The 17,519-nt window shown below is 45.3% G+C and overlaps 1 protein-coding gene across 1 annotated transcript in view; it reads left to right on the top strand.

The window, feature by feature from the left end:
• TRPC4AP (transient receptor potential cation channel subfamily C member 4 associated protein) overlaps nucleotides 1-17,519 on the top strand; it is a 54,432-nt gene that overhangs the window by 33,304 nt on the left and 3,609 nt on the right. The window contains exons 8-18 of the mRNA XM_069752135.1: nucleotides 7,123-7,311; nucleotides 9,526-9,668; nucleotides 10,584-10,715; nucleotides 10,936-10,994; nucleotides 13,391-13,492; nucleotides 13,755-13,838; nucleotides 14,673-14,763; nucleotides 14,890-15,030; nucleotides 15,484-15,595; nucleotides 16,291-16,403; nucleotides 17,260-17,466. Coding sequence (XP_069608236.1) covers nucleotides 7,123-7,311; nucleotides 9,526-9,668; nucleotides 10,584-10,715; nucleotides 10,936-10,994; nucleotides 13,391-13,492; nucleotides 13,755-13,838; nucleotides 14,673-14,763; nucleotides 14,890-15,030; nucleotides 15,484-15,595; nucleotides 16,291-16,403; nucleotides 17,260-17,466 — 1,373 coding nt within the window. The remainder of the gene's footprint in view (nucleotides 1-7,122; nucleotides 7,312-9,525; nucleotides 9,669-10,583; nucleotides 10,716-10,935; nucleotides 10,995-13,390; nucleotides 13,493-13,754; nucleotides 13,839-14,672; nucleotides 14,764-14,889; nucleotides 15,031-15,483; nucleotides 15,596-16,290; nucleotides 16,404-17,259; nucleotides 17,467-17,519) is intronic.

Here is a 17,519-nt window from a genome sequence, read left to right as displayed (position 1 = left end):
AAATGCGTTGGATGTGCCAGAGATATCCAAAGTGGGAATATATCTTTATTTTGTTCTAATTTGGATTACATTAGGATAGTTTAGCTTTCTTTATCGCCTCTCATTGGGGGACACAGGAACCATGGGTGTATGCTGCTGCCACTAGGAGGCTGACACTATGCAAATAAAAAAGTTAGCTCCTCCTCTGCAGTGTACACCCCACCGACTGGCATTATACTCTTCAGTTTAGCTTAGTGTCAGTAGCAGGTGGACACGGGTCTTTCATTAGACCCTTATCTACCTCAATGTGCGTCGTTTTCGTTCAGGTTTTCCGGAGGGATACAGGGTGAACAGTCACACCTGTAGTCCCATAATACGGACTATGAGTACGGCGTGTACTGCCACCCCGTATCCTCACAGATCCCTCTCCAGGACCAAGAGCCTAGCACACAAGCGTGCTTAGAAGTCCGGTCCTGGCTCCATCCCCCACCCACTCGCCCACCAGAGCCTGTCGGTTGCGGAGATGAGGACGTCCATCAGCTCCCTGGACGTCTCATTCCTTTTTCAGGTTAGTATCGGCGTGGGAGGTTTGAGGAAAGTATTTCCCTATCCCATCTCAGATATCTCAAGGGGGGGGGGGTCTTACTAGGGGCTCCCAGATTACCTGTCATCGCTTGTGCCCAGATTGCAGCAGCACGACCCGGTTTTGCAATATATTATGCAGCAGGCAGGCGCGTTTCTTTTTGCTGCGGCCCTTCTGTCTCCTATCCGACGCGGGGCCCTTACAGGCTGCTTCTACGATGTGATGCAACCCTGACAGGCTGCCGTGCCGCTTCTCCCTGCGGCGCACTGCTCCGGCGCCGCGGTTTCATGGGGAACTTCCTTCTCCAGCGCGACAGCCCTGACAGGCTGCCGCGCCGCTTCCCCCTGCGGCGCACTGCTCTGGCGCCGGGGGGGGGGGTTTTCTCTGCGACCGCTCTACAGCGGGACATCCTTGGCAGGCTGCTGCGCCGCACTTTTCTGGCGCCGTGGCCCTTTCCTCGGCCGCCGGCTCCTAATTTAGGCCCCGCCTTCTGCCAGGGCCTACTTCCGGTACCGCGCTCCTTCACTTCCGCTTTCATCGGGCGGGCTTTCTCCCGACAAACTGTGTCCTGCACTCTCCGCCCACCGGCGCCATCTTGGCTGACTCCGCCCCTTCCTCCACGCCGCTGCTTGACACACAGGGCAGGAGCTCACACATCGTGCCCCGCACTTTCGCCAAAGAACTCCGCAGAGCGCTCATTTCTGTGGGCACAGAACACCATCTGCGCGGATTGCAGCACCAGAAGCCACAGGGCAGGAGCTCCTTTTTCTCCTGGGATCCACCGCAAGCGGGACATCTTCCTCCAGGCCTGCAGCAACCTGGTATCCGTTTTCTCGTCTGCCGTGAGTAGCTCTGCACTGCAGACTGACACCCAAACCCCCCCCCCCCCCCCCTCTGCCCCACTGTCCCCTAACCCGCTGGTATTTTCTTCAGGGACCTCTTCAAAATATCTAACTATAAAGGGGGCCGCTCTCGTCCTCCTACTTCTTCCTCTTCTGCCTTAGTCAAGTACTTTGCATGTTCGTCCTGTAACAGCAAACTTCCCTCAGGTCAGTCCTCTCCACTCTGTCAGGCCTGCAGCAACCGATTGTTCCCACCGCCCAGGATCCCCCGGTCGATCCGCTCCAGAGTGATACCCCCATCCCAGGCTGGGCTTCCTCTCTGTCACAATCGGCCGATCTAACATGGGTGTCTCAAACCCTGGTGTCTGTGCTGGACCGATTACCTCTGCAGACCCCCGCAGTGGCCAGCGGGTCGCAGGAGCCTCCGCCCGAACCCTCCTTGATAAGCCGCAAAAGGTCCAGACAGGAACGTCAGTCTGAGTCCTCTTCTCGCTCCATCTCGCCACACGGTCCTCCTCTGCGGTTCTCATCCTCCCGATCCTCCCCCCCTGAGTCAGGCGAGGCGTTCTCTGATGCGACTTCGGAGGATGTTTCGGAGCTGGATTCGAACCAAATTGCGACCATGAGGGATATGGTTCAGAATCTCATTGGAGCGATAAATCTAACCTGTGGCATCAAGGAGTCCTCTACGGAACCCGCAGATCAGGCGGTTTCGTTTAGACGGGCTAAACCACCTTCCAAGTTTTTCGCTCCTCACCCGGAATTCGAGGAGATTATGACCAGAGAAAGAGAGAACCCGACCAGACGCTTTCAGAGAGGAAAGCGACTTGGCGTTTTATATCCCTTTTCTCCGGAGCTCACCGCTAATTGGACCGCTTCTCATTCGGTGGACCCTCCAGTTTCCAGACTGTCCACCAACACGGTCCTCCCACTGTCCGGCGGAGCATCTCTGAAGGATTCTAACGATAGTCATAGAATCTTTCGTGAAGTCAGCCTTTGAAGCGGCCTCAGCTAGTCTTTGCCTGGCCTTTGCTTCCACTTGGGTTTCAAAATCCATATCCAAATGGGCCAAACAGCTCCGTCATGGCATTCTGGACTGGGCTCCATCCGGACAGCTGGCGGAACTTGCCAACCAGATTTCTCACGCGGGTGAATATCTGGTCTCCGCCTCCCTGGATGCCGCGTCTTGTGTGGCTCAGGCGTCCAGCAACGCGGTTGCCATCCGCCGGACCGTTTGGCTTAAGGCCTGGCAGGCGGATTTGTCTTCTAAAAAGTTCCTTACCAGCCTGCCTTTTCAGGGGTCTCGTTTCTTTGGTTCTAAGCTGGACCAAATCATTAAGGATGCTACAGGGGGCACAAGTTCCCTTCTTCCCCAGGCCAAGCCTCGTCGCCCTCCTCCTAGACATCAATTTCGGTCTTTTCGGCCTTTTCGTCGCTTCGCGGCATCAAACGCCTTCTCCCAGCAGCAACAGAGGCCACAGGCACGTCAAGAGAAGACGGTATCCTTTAGGCCCACTCCTTCCTGGCGTCCTCGCTACTCCGAAGGTAGATCCTCCAGGTCCAGGACTGGAAGAACCACATCGGCATGACTCTTGGCTAGTCAACGGCCCACCTCCCAGACTGGGCAGCCGTCTCCTCTTCTTCGGAGACATCTGGATCTCCTCAGTAGAAGACGCATGCGTCAGGGAAGTTGTATCCTCAGGATACAAGATAGAGTTCGTTTCACGGCCCCGGGATCGTTTTTTCGAATCCCGACCTCCAAGAGATCCCGCTCTAGTTCCTAGTTTCTTCGCAGCCATCACCTCTCCTCAAAGCCGGGGAAATTGTTCCCATCCCAGAAAAAGAACGGTTCACAGGTTTCTATTCAAACCTATTTGTGGTAACGAAAAAACACATCAGGGTGCGTCCCATTCTGGATCTCAAATTGCTGATCAAGAGAGTTCGTCTGAAGCACTTCAGGATGAAATCCCTTCGTTCAGTAATTGCTTCCATGGAGGCTCAGGAATTTCTGTGTTCCATAGATATTCAGGATGCCTACCTCCATGTCCCGATATTCCCGGGACATCACCGATACCTGCGCTTTGCAGTGCTTCAGGAACATTTTCAGTTCGTCGCCCTGCCTTTCGGTCTTGCAACCGCCCCAAGAGTTTGCACGAAGATCATGGTGGCGCTGATGGCCATCTTGAGGGTCAGAGGCCTGGTTCTGTTTCCATACCTCGATGACATCCTCATCAAGGCTCCGTCCTTTTCTCAGGCCCACGAAAGCCTGTCCATCCTTCTCGACACCCTAGCCCGTTTTGGGTGGCTGGTCAACCGGAAGAAGTCCTGCCTTATTCCTTCTCAGCGCATCATCTTTCTGGGCATGCTCTTCGACACTCGTCAGACCAAGGTCTTCCCGAAGACACGAGATCCATCCTTCGTCGGGACATACGCGTGCTCCAGGGCCCTTGGTCTCCCTCCTTCTGATCGGCCATGAAGGTTTTGGGGAGGATGGTAGCAAAATTGGAAGCAATTCCCTTCGCCCAATTTCACTCGCGACCTCTTCAGCAAGCCATCCTGTTTCAGTGGAACAGGTCTGTCCTCTCCCTGGACCGCCCGATCCGACTCTCTCCCCAGGTCAAACGGTTTCTCAACTGGTGGCTCACGTCACCTCTCGTCTCCCAGGGCAGGTCCTTCCTTCCAGTTCACTGGCAAGTGGTGACGACGGACACCAGCCTGCTCGGCTCGGGTGCGGTGTTTCGCCACCTGACTGTACAGGGCCGCTGGTCGGCGCAGGAGTCAACTTTGCCGATCAATGTCCTCGAGATCCGGGCCATTTTTCTGTCCCTTGGTCACTGGGAAAGGATTTTAAGGGGCCTTCCAATCCGAATCCAGACGGACAATGCCACGGCGGTGGCATATGTCAACCATCAAGGGGGGACTCTGAGCTCCTTGGCCGAGGTATCCAAGATCATCCTCTAGCCAGAGGCAACGGTTCCGGTGATATCCGCGGTGCATATCCCCGGCGTGGACAGTTGGGCCGCCGACTTCCTCAGCCGCGAGGGCCTCACGGCAGGGGAATGGTCCTTGCATCCGGAGGTCTCCCATAAGATTTGTCTTCGATGGGGGACTCCGGACGTGGATCGTGGATTCCTGTCTCGAATGAACAGGAAGGTTTCGCAGTTCGTCTCCAGGTCTCGCGATCCTCTTGCAGTGGGCGTCGACGCTCTGGCCATTCCTTGGTCACAGTTCGTGCTGCCCTACCTGTTCCCACCCCTTCCATTACTTCCCAAACTGTTGAAAAAGATGAAAGCGGAAGGGGTGCAGGTCATTCTGATCGCCCTGGATTGGCCCAGGAGAGCTTGGTTCGCGGAGATCGTCAATCTTCTCGCGGACGCTCCCTGGCGCCTTCCAGACAGGCCCGATCTGTCTCGGGGTCCGATCTGCCACCCGAATTCTCGGTCGCTCAGTTTAACGGCGTGGCTGTTGAGACCGCAGTTCTAAGAGCGTCCGGCCTTTCGGCCCGGGTGATTCACACCATGATTCAGGCTCGGAAGCCTTTGTCTTCCTGGATCTACTATCGTACCTGGAAGGCTTACTTACGTTGGTGCGAGTCCAACCGCGTTTCATCCATGTCCTTTTCCCTGCCTTCCATTTTGGCTTTCCTTCAGGCAGGACTGGATTCGGGCCTGGCTCTTAGTTCCCTGAAGGGCCAGGTCTCTGCGCTTTCCATCCTTTTTCAGAAGACTATAGCCTCCCGACCACAGGTTAAGACCTTCCTTCAAGGAGTAGCCCACGCTGTCCCTCCGTACAGGGCCCCTGTGGATTCATGAGATTTAAACTTGGTACTGGACGTTCTGAGGGTTTCCCCCTTTGAGCCTCTCAGGGAGATTCCCCTGTCAGTTCTATCTTGGAAGATGGCCTTTCTTGTGGCCATCACTTCTATCCGCCGCGTTTCCGAGTTGGCGGCCCTGTCTTGCCATCCTCCGTTCTTGGTCATTCACCAGGACAAGGTGGTCCTCAGGCCTCCGCCTTCTTTCCTTCCTAAGGTGAGGATCTACCTGGATAGAACGTCCACTTTCCGGAAGACGGATTCTCTTTTCGTCATTCCTGATGGCCCGCGCAGAGGCCAACCGACTTCTAAGACGACTATTGCTCGCTGGATCAGAACGGCAATTCTGGAGGCTTACCAGGTCAAGAACAGAGTGCCCCCTCCTGGGATCAAGGCTCACTCTACCCGGGCAGTCGGCGCCTCCTGGGCGGTGCACCACAGGGCTTCCGCCCTACAACTTTGCAAAGCGGCAACTTGGTCTTCCATCCACACGTTCGCCAAATTTTACAAGGTCCATACCTACGCTTCGGCGGACGCCAGCCTAGGCAGAAGGATCTTGCAGACGGCAGTGGTGAGTCCTCTGACCTGATCGAAGTCTGTTTTTCCCGCTCTAGGGACTGCTTTGGGACGTCCCATGGTTCCTGTGTTCCCCCAATGAGAGGCGATAAAGAAAACATGATTTTTGGTTGCTTACCGTAAAATCTGTTTCTTGGAGCTTCCATTGGGGGACACGGCACCCTCCCAATGTTTCTCAGTTTCTGTTGTTTTATGTTCTATGATTGGTCTCACATTTACAGTTCTCAAGTTTATGGTTATGATTTTCAACCTTGTTATTTATCTCCTACTGCTTTCTCTCTAACTGAAGTGTATAATGCCAGTCGATGGGGTGTACACTGCAGAGGAGGAGCTAACTTTTATTTGCATAGTATCAGCCTCCTAGTGGCAGCAGCATACACCCATGGTTCCTGTGTCCCCCAATGGAAGCCCCAAGAAACAGATTTTACGGTAAGCAACCAAAAATCCTGTTTTTCACAAGTAGCTCATACCCTCTATCTTTATGTGTGTATACAGTATTTTGCAGATTATAAGATGCACCAGACCATAAGATGCTTCCCAAATTTTTGGGGTGCACATTAGGAAACCTTTTTTTTTATTTTTAAATAAAATACTGGTGCATCTTTTATCTTACCTGGGGGTTGCTGTGGTGGAGCGGGGTCAAAGGAGGTAGGGTCGCTTCTCCAGGAGGCCATCGGCAGGAGTGATGAGATGCTGCTGTGCCTGGCATCTCAGAAGGTGTTGGCGCTGGTGTGTGGAGTCCATTTTCCCAATGATATCCCTGAGATCTCAATCTGCTCATGTGCCGCCTCCGGCAGCCATTTTCCTAAAGCCCACCACAGGGATATCATAGGGAAAATGGACTCCACTCACCTTCTGGTATCCCAGTCATTGCCCCCTCCTGCGTCCTAAAGCAGCAACCCTGTCTCCTGTGACCCCGTGCCACCACAGCCAACCACCCAGGTAAGCTACTGTTAAAAGGGAAAATAAGACGCACCACCATTTTAGTTTTAAAAAAAAAAAAGTTTTCTTAATTTGCACCCCAAAATTTGGGATGCATCTTATGGTCCGGTGCGTCTTATAATCCGCAAAATATTGTATACACATGTATAGATAGAGGATATGAGCTACTCGTGAAAAAATAAATTATCCTAATGTAATCCAATTGAGAACTAGATAAACAAATATTCCCACTTTGGACATTGTGACCCCACTCTGCCAGCCCCCTGTAAGCTCACTTTGAATTATAGACTCACCTCCATTTTCCTCCCAAATTTGGAGTAAAAAAAAGTGCCTCTTATAATCCGAAAAATGCGGTATATCTCCTGACTTTATTATATGTTTATTTCCAGCCACCCTCCTGAACATAACAGGGTTCATTGAAAGGCTATGTAAGCTGGCTACACGTAAAGTCTCTGAATCTACAGGCACCACCACCTTCTTGCAGGAGCTGGAGGAATGGTACACGTGGTTGGACAATGCCTTGGTGTTAGATGCTTTGATGCGTGTGGCTCACGAGGAAACTGAGCAGAGTGGAACAGGTAATGCTGCATATGGGGCTATATGGCAAGATGGCAGTGTCACGCATAGTATATATGGCAAGGGAATTAGTAGGCCAGAGCTGGGTTTCTGATCATCACCTTCGGTATAAGAATTTATACACAAAATTAATTGGCTGTTGAGTATGGAGAAGGATACCGTATTTTTTTTTTTTAAATTCATTTATTAGCAACAAAATAAACTATATTACATACACATAGTAACATAGTAACATAGTTAGTAAGGCCGAAAAAAGACATTTGTCCATCCAGTTCAGTTCAGATACACATTTGTATCCATTAGTATTGAACATAATATAAAGTACATATAATTTTAGGCATTGTTAAACATACAATAAAATGCGTATTTTTATTTATAACAAGTGTTATCTTGTAACAATAAATTGTGTATGTCAGGTCATCTGCACCATATGTGCTGTGTAAATAGAAACATAAAATCATAAATCCTGAGTTATAACTAGAACTACAATAACTACTAATTCGCCGCCTTAGAAGAAATGGAAAATTAAAGAAAACTTTGCATTATGTCTGTCTCTTATGCGATGCCCCCAAAACCAGCACCAAAGCCGACTATGACGTATCTATAGAGTAAGATGGGAAGAGTTCCATCTACCCCAGGTTTTTTCAAACTTGCCCGGACACCCTCTGTTCTGGTACAGCGTACGTTCATATGAAATAACCGAGTTTACCAGATCAATCCAAGTGCTAAGAGATGGACATGAGCCCCCCATCCACCGCAGTGCTAACACCTTCCGTGCCATAAAGAGCGTCTCTCGTAGGAAAATATCAATATAATGATCCCAAGTCTCCTCTTCCCTTACTCCAAATATGCAAATGAATGGATCAAGGGGAACAGGAATTAATAGCAAAGATGTCAATAGTGAAGTCACCTCTTTCCAGTAATGAAGAATGATAGGGCACCTTCATATCATGTGGATAAAGTGTGCATCCATTGAGTGACATCGCATACACTCTGGTGTTTGGAATCGACCCATTTTAAAAAGTTGTGTCTGAGTTAAGTATGATTGATGTATTATATATAGCTGGGTCATCCTATTATTGACTGATGGGGATACTTTAATTGGAGATTCTAGAATATCTTCCCATTCCTCCTCTTGTATATTGGAAAGAAGTCCCCCCCTATTTCCCCTTAATAGATCTTACGGTGGATACAGCTCCCGATGATAACATATAGGTATATAAAGAGGAGATAAGACCTTGGGGACCCTGCGAGTTAAGAATTTCTATCAAGGGTAGAGCGGATATAGCTCGACCTGTATGTCTCATATACGATTGAACGGCTGACCTTAGTTGTAGATATCGAAAAAATTGGGATTTCGGTATACCATGTTTAGTTTGCAATTGCTCAAAAGATGCAAATATCCCCCCACCATACAGATCACCTATTGAGACACCATGCATAATCCAAAAGTCAGTGGATGGGTGATTCAACAGAGCTGGAAAATAGCCATTTTTCCACAAAGGCATTTCCGCTATAATATCCATAAATTCAATAGTTTATTTTGCCTCCAAACTGATCGTGCCAGACGAAGTAAGGGAAGAAAACGGGGGGACACTAATTTTCTCTAGTTCCAGGAAGTTTAGTGGACAGTCAATTTGGGCCGAATGAAGCAGGTGGCTTTCAGAATTAGGGAGATGGTTATTGGGCATCCATTTATTAATTGCTCTAGCCTGACCAGCCAAGTAATATAGATAAAAATCCAGCAGCGCCGCTCCACCACCCTATTTTGGTCTCTGCAGTGTAGATAACTTGAGTTTGGGCCTAGACCTCCCCCATATAAAAGACGATGGAGAAGGATATTTATCTAAAAAGAGGCCCGATCTCTAAATTTGATAGACTGTGGGATCCGTGGATCGATAGTCCTGGATTAGTGTCTCGAGAATTTCCAAGATTCCGTTTAGGTCTGTTCTGATTATTGCGCTTTCTCTACCATTATCCTGTAATGCAAAAGCCTAAGATGTCTGTTGTTAATTGGATTTAGTATATATCTGTTTATCCAAAGATAACTTTCTCATTGTGCAGAACCAAGGAACATTAGATGGATTTTATAATAGAATTTGAAAAATTGTCGAAAATTAATAAAATAATTTGATTTAAAAAACAAAAATACTAAATCAGAGGCTATTCCATATACTGGCTGGGAGACTATGCTTAGTTGTGTTACTGCCTTCTAGAATCTCCTGATGAAAGCGGCCTGGCTAATCCTTCCTCCAGGACGCAGCTGCCACAGTCCATGAAGATCATGCATGAAATCATGTACAAAGTGGAGGTTCTGTACGTCCTCTGTGTCCTGCTGATGGGAAGACAGAGAAATCAGGTCTGTGCTTTACTGGTCTCTTCAGACCTTCTCTTTCTTTGTGTATATAGCATCTTCAGTACATCAGGCTCAGTGTGGACCGCAGACGTATTCTTGATGTCCTTACAGGGATGGTTCGGTTTTGAAAAACAGTTTCTAAATAATCGATGTAGAAATATGAAATAGAATGGGGATTCGTCAGGAACAAACTCTATTAGCCAGAGCAAAGGGTGGCTACACTGTAGGACCCAACATCTCTTACAGTGTAGGACCCAGACCTGAGCTGCACCCCGACCAATCAAACATTTATGGCCTATCCTAATAATTGTCTGTAAGTATTTAAAAAGGTTGTTCACTTCTGAGAAAGTAGACCCCAAACGCTCTTAGAGACCTAAATTTATCAACGGAGCAGGTACTCATCCTCACATTTCCAATAAGAGCTCCCGATCACTGCTCAAGTCTCAGTATTTGGCTACAGAGGCATTGTCACCTTAGCAGTACAGTACACAGCAAACTACTGATATCAGTAGCTCGTACGGTCTACCTCAACCAAGCTCAGTGATTGGCTGCAGCGGTTATGCTCATGTCCAGCACTACAGCCAAAACACCTGAGACCCAACCAGAGATGGGGAGCCAGCGCTGGACCTGAGGATGGTAATTACCTGCCCTATTTCATATTCTATATATATGAGAATTTGGGTCCACTTTCCTCAAAGTTGGAAACCCCTTTATGTCCTAGAAAACACAGTTACAAGTTTATGGGCAGAGGTGGTGCCATAAAGACTCAAGACAATGGTGCAAGTTAAAGATTATTTTATCTTCAAACTTGTTCAAGAGGTACAGAGTAAAACTTGTAACCATTTAGGTTGCATATGATTATTTCTTGGGTTGGTCTCTATACCGATTTTCTTATTTTACTTTTTTTTGGTGAAAAAGGTCCATAAGATGATAGCAGAGTTTAAATTAATCCCAGGACTTAATAATCTCTTTGACAAGCTAATTTGGAGAAAACATTCGGCCTCCTCCCTTGTTCTCCATGGCCACAACCAGAACTGTGACTGCAGTCCTGTAAGTACTAATATTTCCTCTATCAGATTATCATAAGCCTTTCCATTTACACTTCGTATAGTATGCAATGTACACCAGCACCGTCTGGTAATTTACAAAGGATCATGGCTGCAAACAGTCTTTTATTCTGTTTTAGTAGCTGTGTAGTAATTTTTTTGGCAATACGATCTTACATTATTTGCACCCCACTAATGTATATGTATACATTTTTATCTTTTAGGATATATCTCTAAAGATTCAGTTTTTGAGATTGCTCCAGAGTTTCAGTGACCATCACGAGTAAGTGAAGTGAAAATCGTGACTTTAATTTGTGTGTGTATGTAGATTGTGAGCCTCACGGGCAGGGTCCTCTTTCCTCCTGTACCAGTTGTGACTTGAATTGTTCAAGATTATTGTACTTATTTTTATTATGTATACCCCTCCTTACATGTAAAGCGCCATGGAATAAATGGCGCTATAATAATAAAAAAAAAAAATATATATATATATATATATATATATACATATATACGTGTATATATATATATATATATATATATATATCTATATATATAATTGTCTAAGGGTTTTTCCGTCTGTCTGTCTGTCTGTCCTGGAAATCCTGGCTCTCTGATTGGTCGAGGCCGCCAGGCCTCGACCAATCAGCAACGGGCACAGCGACGATGATGTCATAAAGGACGTAGACATCTCACGTGTCTGATTCAGCGACGGGCACAGTATCGACGTAGATGTCATAATGGTTGCCATGGCGACGATGATGTCATAAAGGTTGCCTCGACCAATCAGCGACGGGCACAGTCTGCCGCGAATTCTGGAATCATCATTGTCCATATACTACGGGGACATGCATATTCTAGAATACCCGATGCGTTAGAATCGGGCCACATATATATATATATATATATATATATATATATATATATATATATATATATATATGTATATGTGTATATATATATATGTATATGTGTATATATATATATATATATATATATATATATATATATATATATATATATATATATATATATACACACACACTAGAGATTCCAGTAGACCTTCACTCATAAGCATTTGCCAATAGTGGCACCAGTTATCTCAAGGCTATGGTTAAATTTAAAGAGATTGTCCATATAAGTGCATTTTAAAGGTTTCCTGGATGCAATTAATGTCCTTCTATTACTAAAGCTGCACCAACACCCCATCAGCTCCTCTTATGACTGTGGGCTAGCTTCTCTCTTGAAAAGAGCATTCAGTCCACCATCTTCATGCCTAGCTCTGTACCCTGGTGATGGAAACAACACAGGGCCAGAAGTGGGACTGCTGGGGCCAAGAGTAGTAGGGGCTCATTGATGGAGCTTTGGGACCTCTGGGACCAATAGTAGTAGGGGCTCATTGATGGAGCTTTGGGACCTCAGGGACCAAGAGTAGTAGAGGCTCATTAATGGAGCTTTGGGACTGCTGGCACCAAGAGTAGTAGGTGATCATTGATGGAGCTTTGGGACTGCTGGAACCAAGAGTAGTAGGGGCTCATTGATGGAGCTTTGGGACTGCTGGAACCAAGAGTAGTAGGTGCTCATTGATAGAGCTTTGGGACTGCTGGAACCAAGAGTCGTAGGGGCTCATTGATGGAGCTTTGGGACTGCTAGGGCCAAGAGTAGTAGGGGGTCATTGATGGAGCTTTGGTGATAGAAATTCTTGAGTAAGTTACATGGAGTTATCCCATATGCCACTTAATGACTTTGTCCAATATAGAGAGAGAGGTTTTTTTTAGGCATGGATGCGCCTAAAATAAAAATTGGTGACATACTCCCCTTCCAAAGCCCCCATGGATCCAGTGCAAGCTGCTCTGGAAGCAATGCTTGCTAAATGTGGAAGTCAAGAGTTCCTCTACAGCCTGTGACTGGCTGCAGCGGTCAGGTGACTATTAGAGTCATAAAGTGTTTTCACACAATCACAGGCAGCAGCGGTCCTCTGATTTCCGAACAGAGTAGGCATCTCTTCTGGAGCCAACGCAAACCTCTTAAGAGGCCAGCACTAGATCCATAAGGGCGCTGGAAGGTAAATTTGTCGCCCTTATTCTATATGTATCAATTCATGGGAAAAATATTTTTCTCTGTATTGGACAGCCTGTGTGTACACGTTCAGGATTTTTCGCATTTTTTTTCGTGTTTTTTTTTGCTGTAAAAACACTTAAACGCATACATATGCATCCCATCATTTATAATGCATTCTGTAATTTTTGTGCATATGTTGCGTTTTTTTTCCGCAAAAAAAACGCATCGCGGTAAAAAACGCAGCGTGTTCATTAATTTTGCAGATTTTTCGCGTTTTTACCGCTATTTAATTGCATTGGGAAAGCTCCGGAAAAAAAAGCGGACGAAACGGGGTAAAAAATGCATGCGGATTTCCTGCAGAAAAAGTCCGGTTTTGTTCAGGAAAATTCTGCAGAAAATCCTGACATGTGCACATAGCCTTAATGTCACTGTTTATATGGTAGTTTTACAAAGAATATTGGAATATAACCTTATGCATAATTTGTTTTAGTTACCATCTAACTTTCTGGTGCTAGTGTGTCTATTACTAGTTGCATTCTCTTACAGTTTGACCATGCAATGTTGTTTATATTACGATCGTATAAAATAATTTCCAATCTTGTGTGCTACCAATTGTAGGAACAAATATTTGCTTCTGAACAGCCAAGAATTAAATGAACTGAGTGCCATATCCTTAAAAGCAAACATCCCAGAGGTGGAGGCTGTGATGAATACAGATAGGTAAGAGTTGTGATCCTGGTTGTTGTGTAATCACAAACAGATACAAATTAAAAAAAATATGGCCAATGAAAAAGTAAAGCAAACTGTTTGGCATATGCTCTAGTCAGCAAGCCATGCTGGATATTTTACATGACGCTGTTGCTATTCTGGCATACAGGATCACGTTCTCCTCTCATAACATTAGATCTCCATATTTCTCAATGTGAGAATATGCAAAGGTAGAAGAGAATCTGCAGTGTGAACAGCATTTTTCTTTTTTCAGGAGCTTAGTGTGTGACGGAAAAAAAGGTTTATTAACCAGATTGCTGCAGGTCATGAAGAAGGAGCCGGCAGAGTCTTCATTCAGGTACTTTAGGAATATTGATGATGTGAAATCAAAATTTATCATTTTTAGTACCTCACCCCCAATAAATAAATGAAAAGTAATAATGATTTTCTCCGTCTTCTGGGCATAACTTTAACTTTCTCTAGTTATTGGATCTGCGTATGTTTCACATAAGAATTTTGACTACTCTGGTTTATGGGACTGTATACTTTTGGTTTTCTTTCTCACCCGACATCTATTCCTCCTGACTTCCCCCATATACATGCACTGTAGGGCTGCCCTCTGACAGTGACTTTTCTGTCTGTGTAATTAAAAACAAACACACCTTCCCGACTGTTCCCTAGAAATCTGTTGGTTTTATCACCAGGACCTTATCCTTGCTAGGACTAGCTGGCACACTGGCACTTGTCCGGCCACTCCCCTTCTGTGATAAGCTGCTCACTGTCAATAGACAATGTACAAAAACAGCTGTAGTGTGGGTGGAGTTAGCTTTCTGAGCTCTGCTACTTCTAAAAATTCTTGATTATATCACAACTGCTGCACTCAGTAAACTAAGTGATACATTGGAATCGGGGTCTCTCTTCCTACATTATGCTGCTCTTAGATGAGGTAGCAAAAACCTGCTGAAGGATTATCTTTACATAAACTATTGGAACTGGAGCTCTGTAAGAATTGCCCCAGGGAAAACTACCATGTACTGGTTTTGCGTTTTGTTTTCTTTTTGTGTTTTTTGGTTTTTTTCCATTTTTTGCTGAAGACTGCTGTAAGCAATATTTTACCAGTAAAGTCCAATACATTTCATATTAAGCCAAAGTCCACTAGTGCATTAATTTGCAATCTCATTACTACACACAGATTTTGGCAAGCCCGAGCAGTTGAAAGCTTCCTTCGCGGTGTGACGTCGTATGCTGACCAGATGTTTCTTTTAAAGAGAGGCCTGTTGGAGGTGAGCATCATCAAGACCCAGATCCTAAAACACCACTGAGCTCATTCCTGAAACTAATGGAATGGTAAAGATTACAGACGTCATTACTTTCCAGTGTAATGTAGTAGTTTGTCTTCTCTTTCTTAGCACATCTTGTACTGCATCGTGGATAGTGAATGTAAATCTCGAGATGTCCTTCAGAGTTACTTTGACCTCCTCGGGGAGCTGATGAAGTTTAACATAGATGCGTTCAAGAGATTTAACAAATATATTAATGCTGATGAGAAGGTTTGGAAAATTACCATTTCATGTTTTACCCCCTCATTCCTTGCTTGGGCACTTTTCTGAATCTGAATAATCACAGCTGTCATAAATTAATCTTGTTAACCATAATGCTGGACCTCATGCAAATGACCGTAGTATGGCTCCTTACCAGGTTATATAGAGCTCCAATACAGATTCATATGTCCACTCTGTATTTTTTCAAATGCTTTTTTCTTAAAGATTTACTTAAAAATCACAACATGTTATTTGATGTGGCATCTCAGAGAATCTCTGCTATAAATATTTCTGCTCCATTATATGTTATGGCATAGACACACTGTATGGTTGTATATAAAGTGTATATGGCTCCATAATGAAAAACTGCAGCCTAACAGGTATGCACAAGGTCTTTGACAGAATAGTGCTGTCCATCTTTACCTATTTTTCCCCACACAGCTACTTCTTTTTCTTCTTCAGTTCCAGGTTTTCCTTAACCAAATTAACAGCTCTTTAGTGGACTCTAATATGCTAGTGCGATGCATTGCGCTATCTCTGGACCGGTTTGAAAGCCAGTCTGATGATATCAAAGGTAAAGATCAGTATCTGTCCCCTCTCCACCTAGGTATTCTTGATATTAACATGTGCATGTATGTCTGTGTGCGTGTAATATATACAAGTATGTGTGTTTGTATGTGTGTGTGTGTGTATATATATATATATATATATATATATATATATATTGTATGTATGTTTGTATACCGTATATACTCGTGTATAAGCCGAGTTTTTCAGCACTTTTTTGTGGGATTGTGGGGTGGTATAATGTACGGTAGCTAGATGGAGCCCTCTAATCTTCATTCCAGGTACACTAACAGCCTTGCATTACATTGACTTGGTGATGCAACCAGTGGTACATATATTTCTCAGTAGTGCCCAGGAGTGGTTTTTAAACAATGACAATGGCAGGCCACATGTTGCTCGTGCTACTATGAGGAGCTTGCATGGCCTAAACGTGCTACCATAGCCTGCTGTGTCTGTGGTCATTGTTCAGCAGTTGCAAAGGTAGATGCCAGCAGCAAATCTTGATGATTTGCTTGCCTAACAGCATTTAGCATACTCTGTACTGTATAAATTGACGTGTTTTGAAAATTATTTACATATATTATTATTAGCGTATCTATTGTACCTATGATTTCCATAATTACGCAACTTTTCCTTCTTGGTTTTTCAATTTGAATGTTAATGTATTCATATTATTTACGAAATGTGTCTTTCCTTACACAGTTGCTGAAGTTCTGTCTGAATGTCGGCTGCTTTCCTATATGACACAGGGGTCTATTCGCATGTCTTTCCTTTTCCGGCTTATTAACATAATACATGTGCAGACATTGACACAGGTAAGTCTATAGTGGCCTAGACTGTTTCTATAGATCCACTGATTATGGACAAATTGTACTGGGACACCTACAGGCGCTTTTATGCTATCCAATTCTGAATTCGGAGGCATAGGACAATCCCTGCTCCTCCAAACATAACAGGTAGCAAAATGCAACTAGGCAAGTAATATTCTCCTGGCATTAGTTAAATCCAGGCTTGTTCATCACGCTTCCATATGGAGAAGTGTGATTCGTCACTCAATGCAGACACTTTCCACAGAATTCCAGTTCCAGCATGCTTTCCACCACTCTATCCCATGCATTGTGCTTGATGTAAGACTTGCATGCAGATCGGTCCTGGAAACACGTCCATGAAGCTAAGGTGACACTTTTCGGTCTGATAAGGCCAGATAAGTTTTGGACTCTGCATCTAGTGAGACGGCAGAGCGCTGTTGACTTTTATGCACTGTGTTTCAGCACTTGGTGACGGTACTCTGTAACTTTATGGGGTCTCCAGTTTGTGCCTGAGTTGCTGTGGTCTCGAAGCGCTTCTACTTTTCAGTAATACTCTCACAGTTGATGGTGGAATATTTTGGAAATAAGAAATTTTGCGAACTGGCTTGTTGAAGTCTTATCCTATTACAGGCGCACGCTACAATTCGGGGAGCTCTTTGGAACCAGCCGTTATTTCCCAAACATTTGTAATGGCAGACTGCATTGCGACGGGCTGGATTTTATACACCTCGAGCAATGGCTTTGAATAAAAATCCTGAATTAATTAAGATGCGTGTCCCAGTCCTTTTTGTCCATATAGTGTAGATAACTGTGCTTTTAAAAGATGTTATTTTAATATACTGGATTTATTTCCTTTGAGCAGGAGAATGTCAGCTGTCTGAATACAAGCCTAGTTATTTTAATGCTGGCCCGGAGAAAAGGCCGATTACCGTGCTACCTGCAGACGATCCGAGACATGGAGTGCATGGAGAAATACCCAGGGTTCATCCTCAACAACTTTCACTGTCTCCTGCGATTTTGGCAGCAGCATTACCTCGACAAGGATAAAGATAGCACTTGTTTAGAAAATGTGAGCCCCGCCTCTTCTTTATTCTGAGTGACATATGTGATGCATCTCCTTTC

Source organism: Ranitomeya imitator, chromosome 2, assembly GCF_032444005.1.
Source record: "Ranitomeya imitator isolate aRanImi1 chromosome 2, aRanImi1.pri, whole genome shotgun sequence".
Classification (NCBI taxonomy): Eukaryota; Metazoa; Chordata; class Amphibia; order Anura; family Dendrobatidae; genus Ranitomeya; species Ranitomeya imitator.
This window is presented reverse-complemented; position numbering and strand designations above follow the sequence as displayed.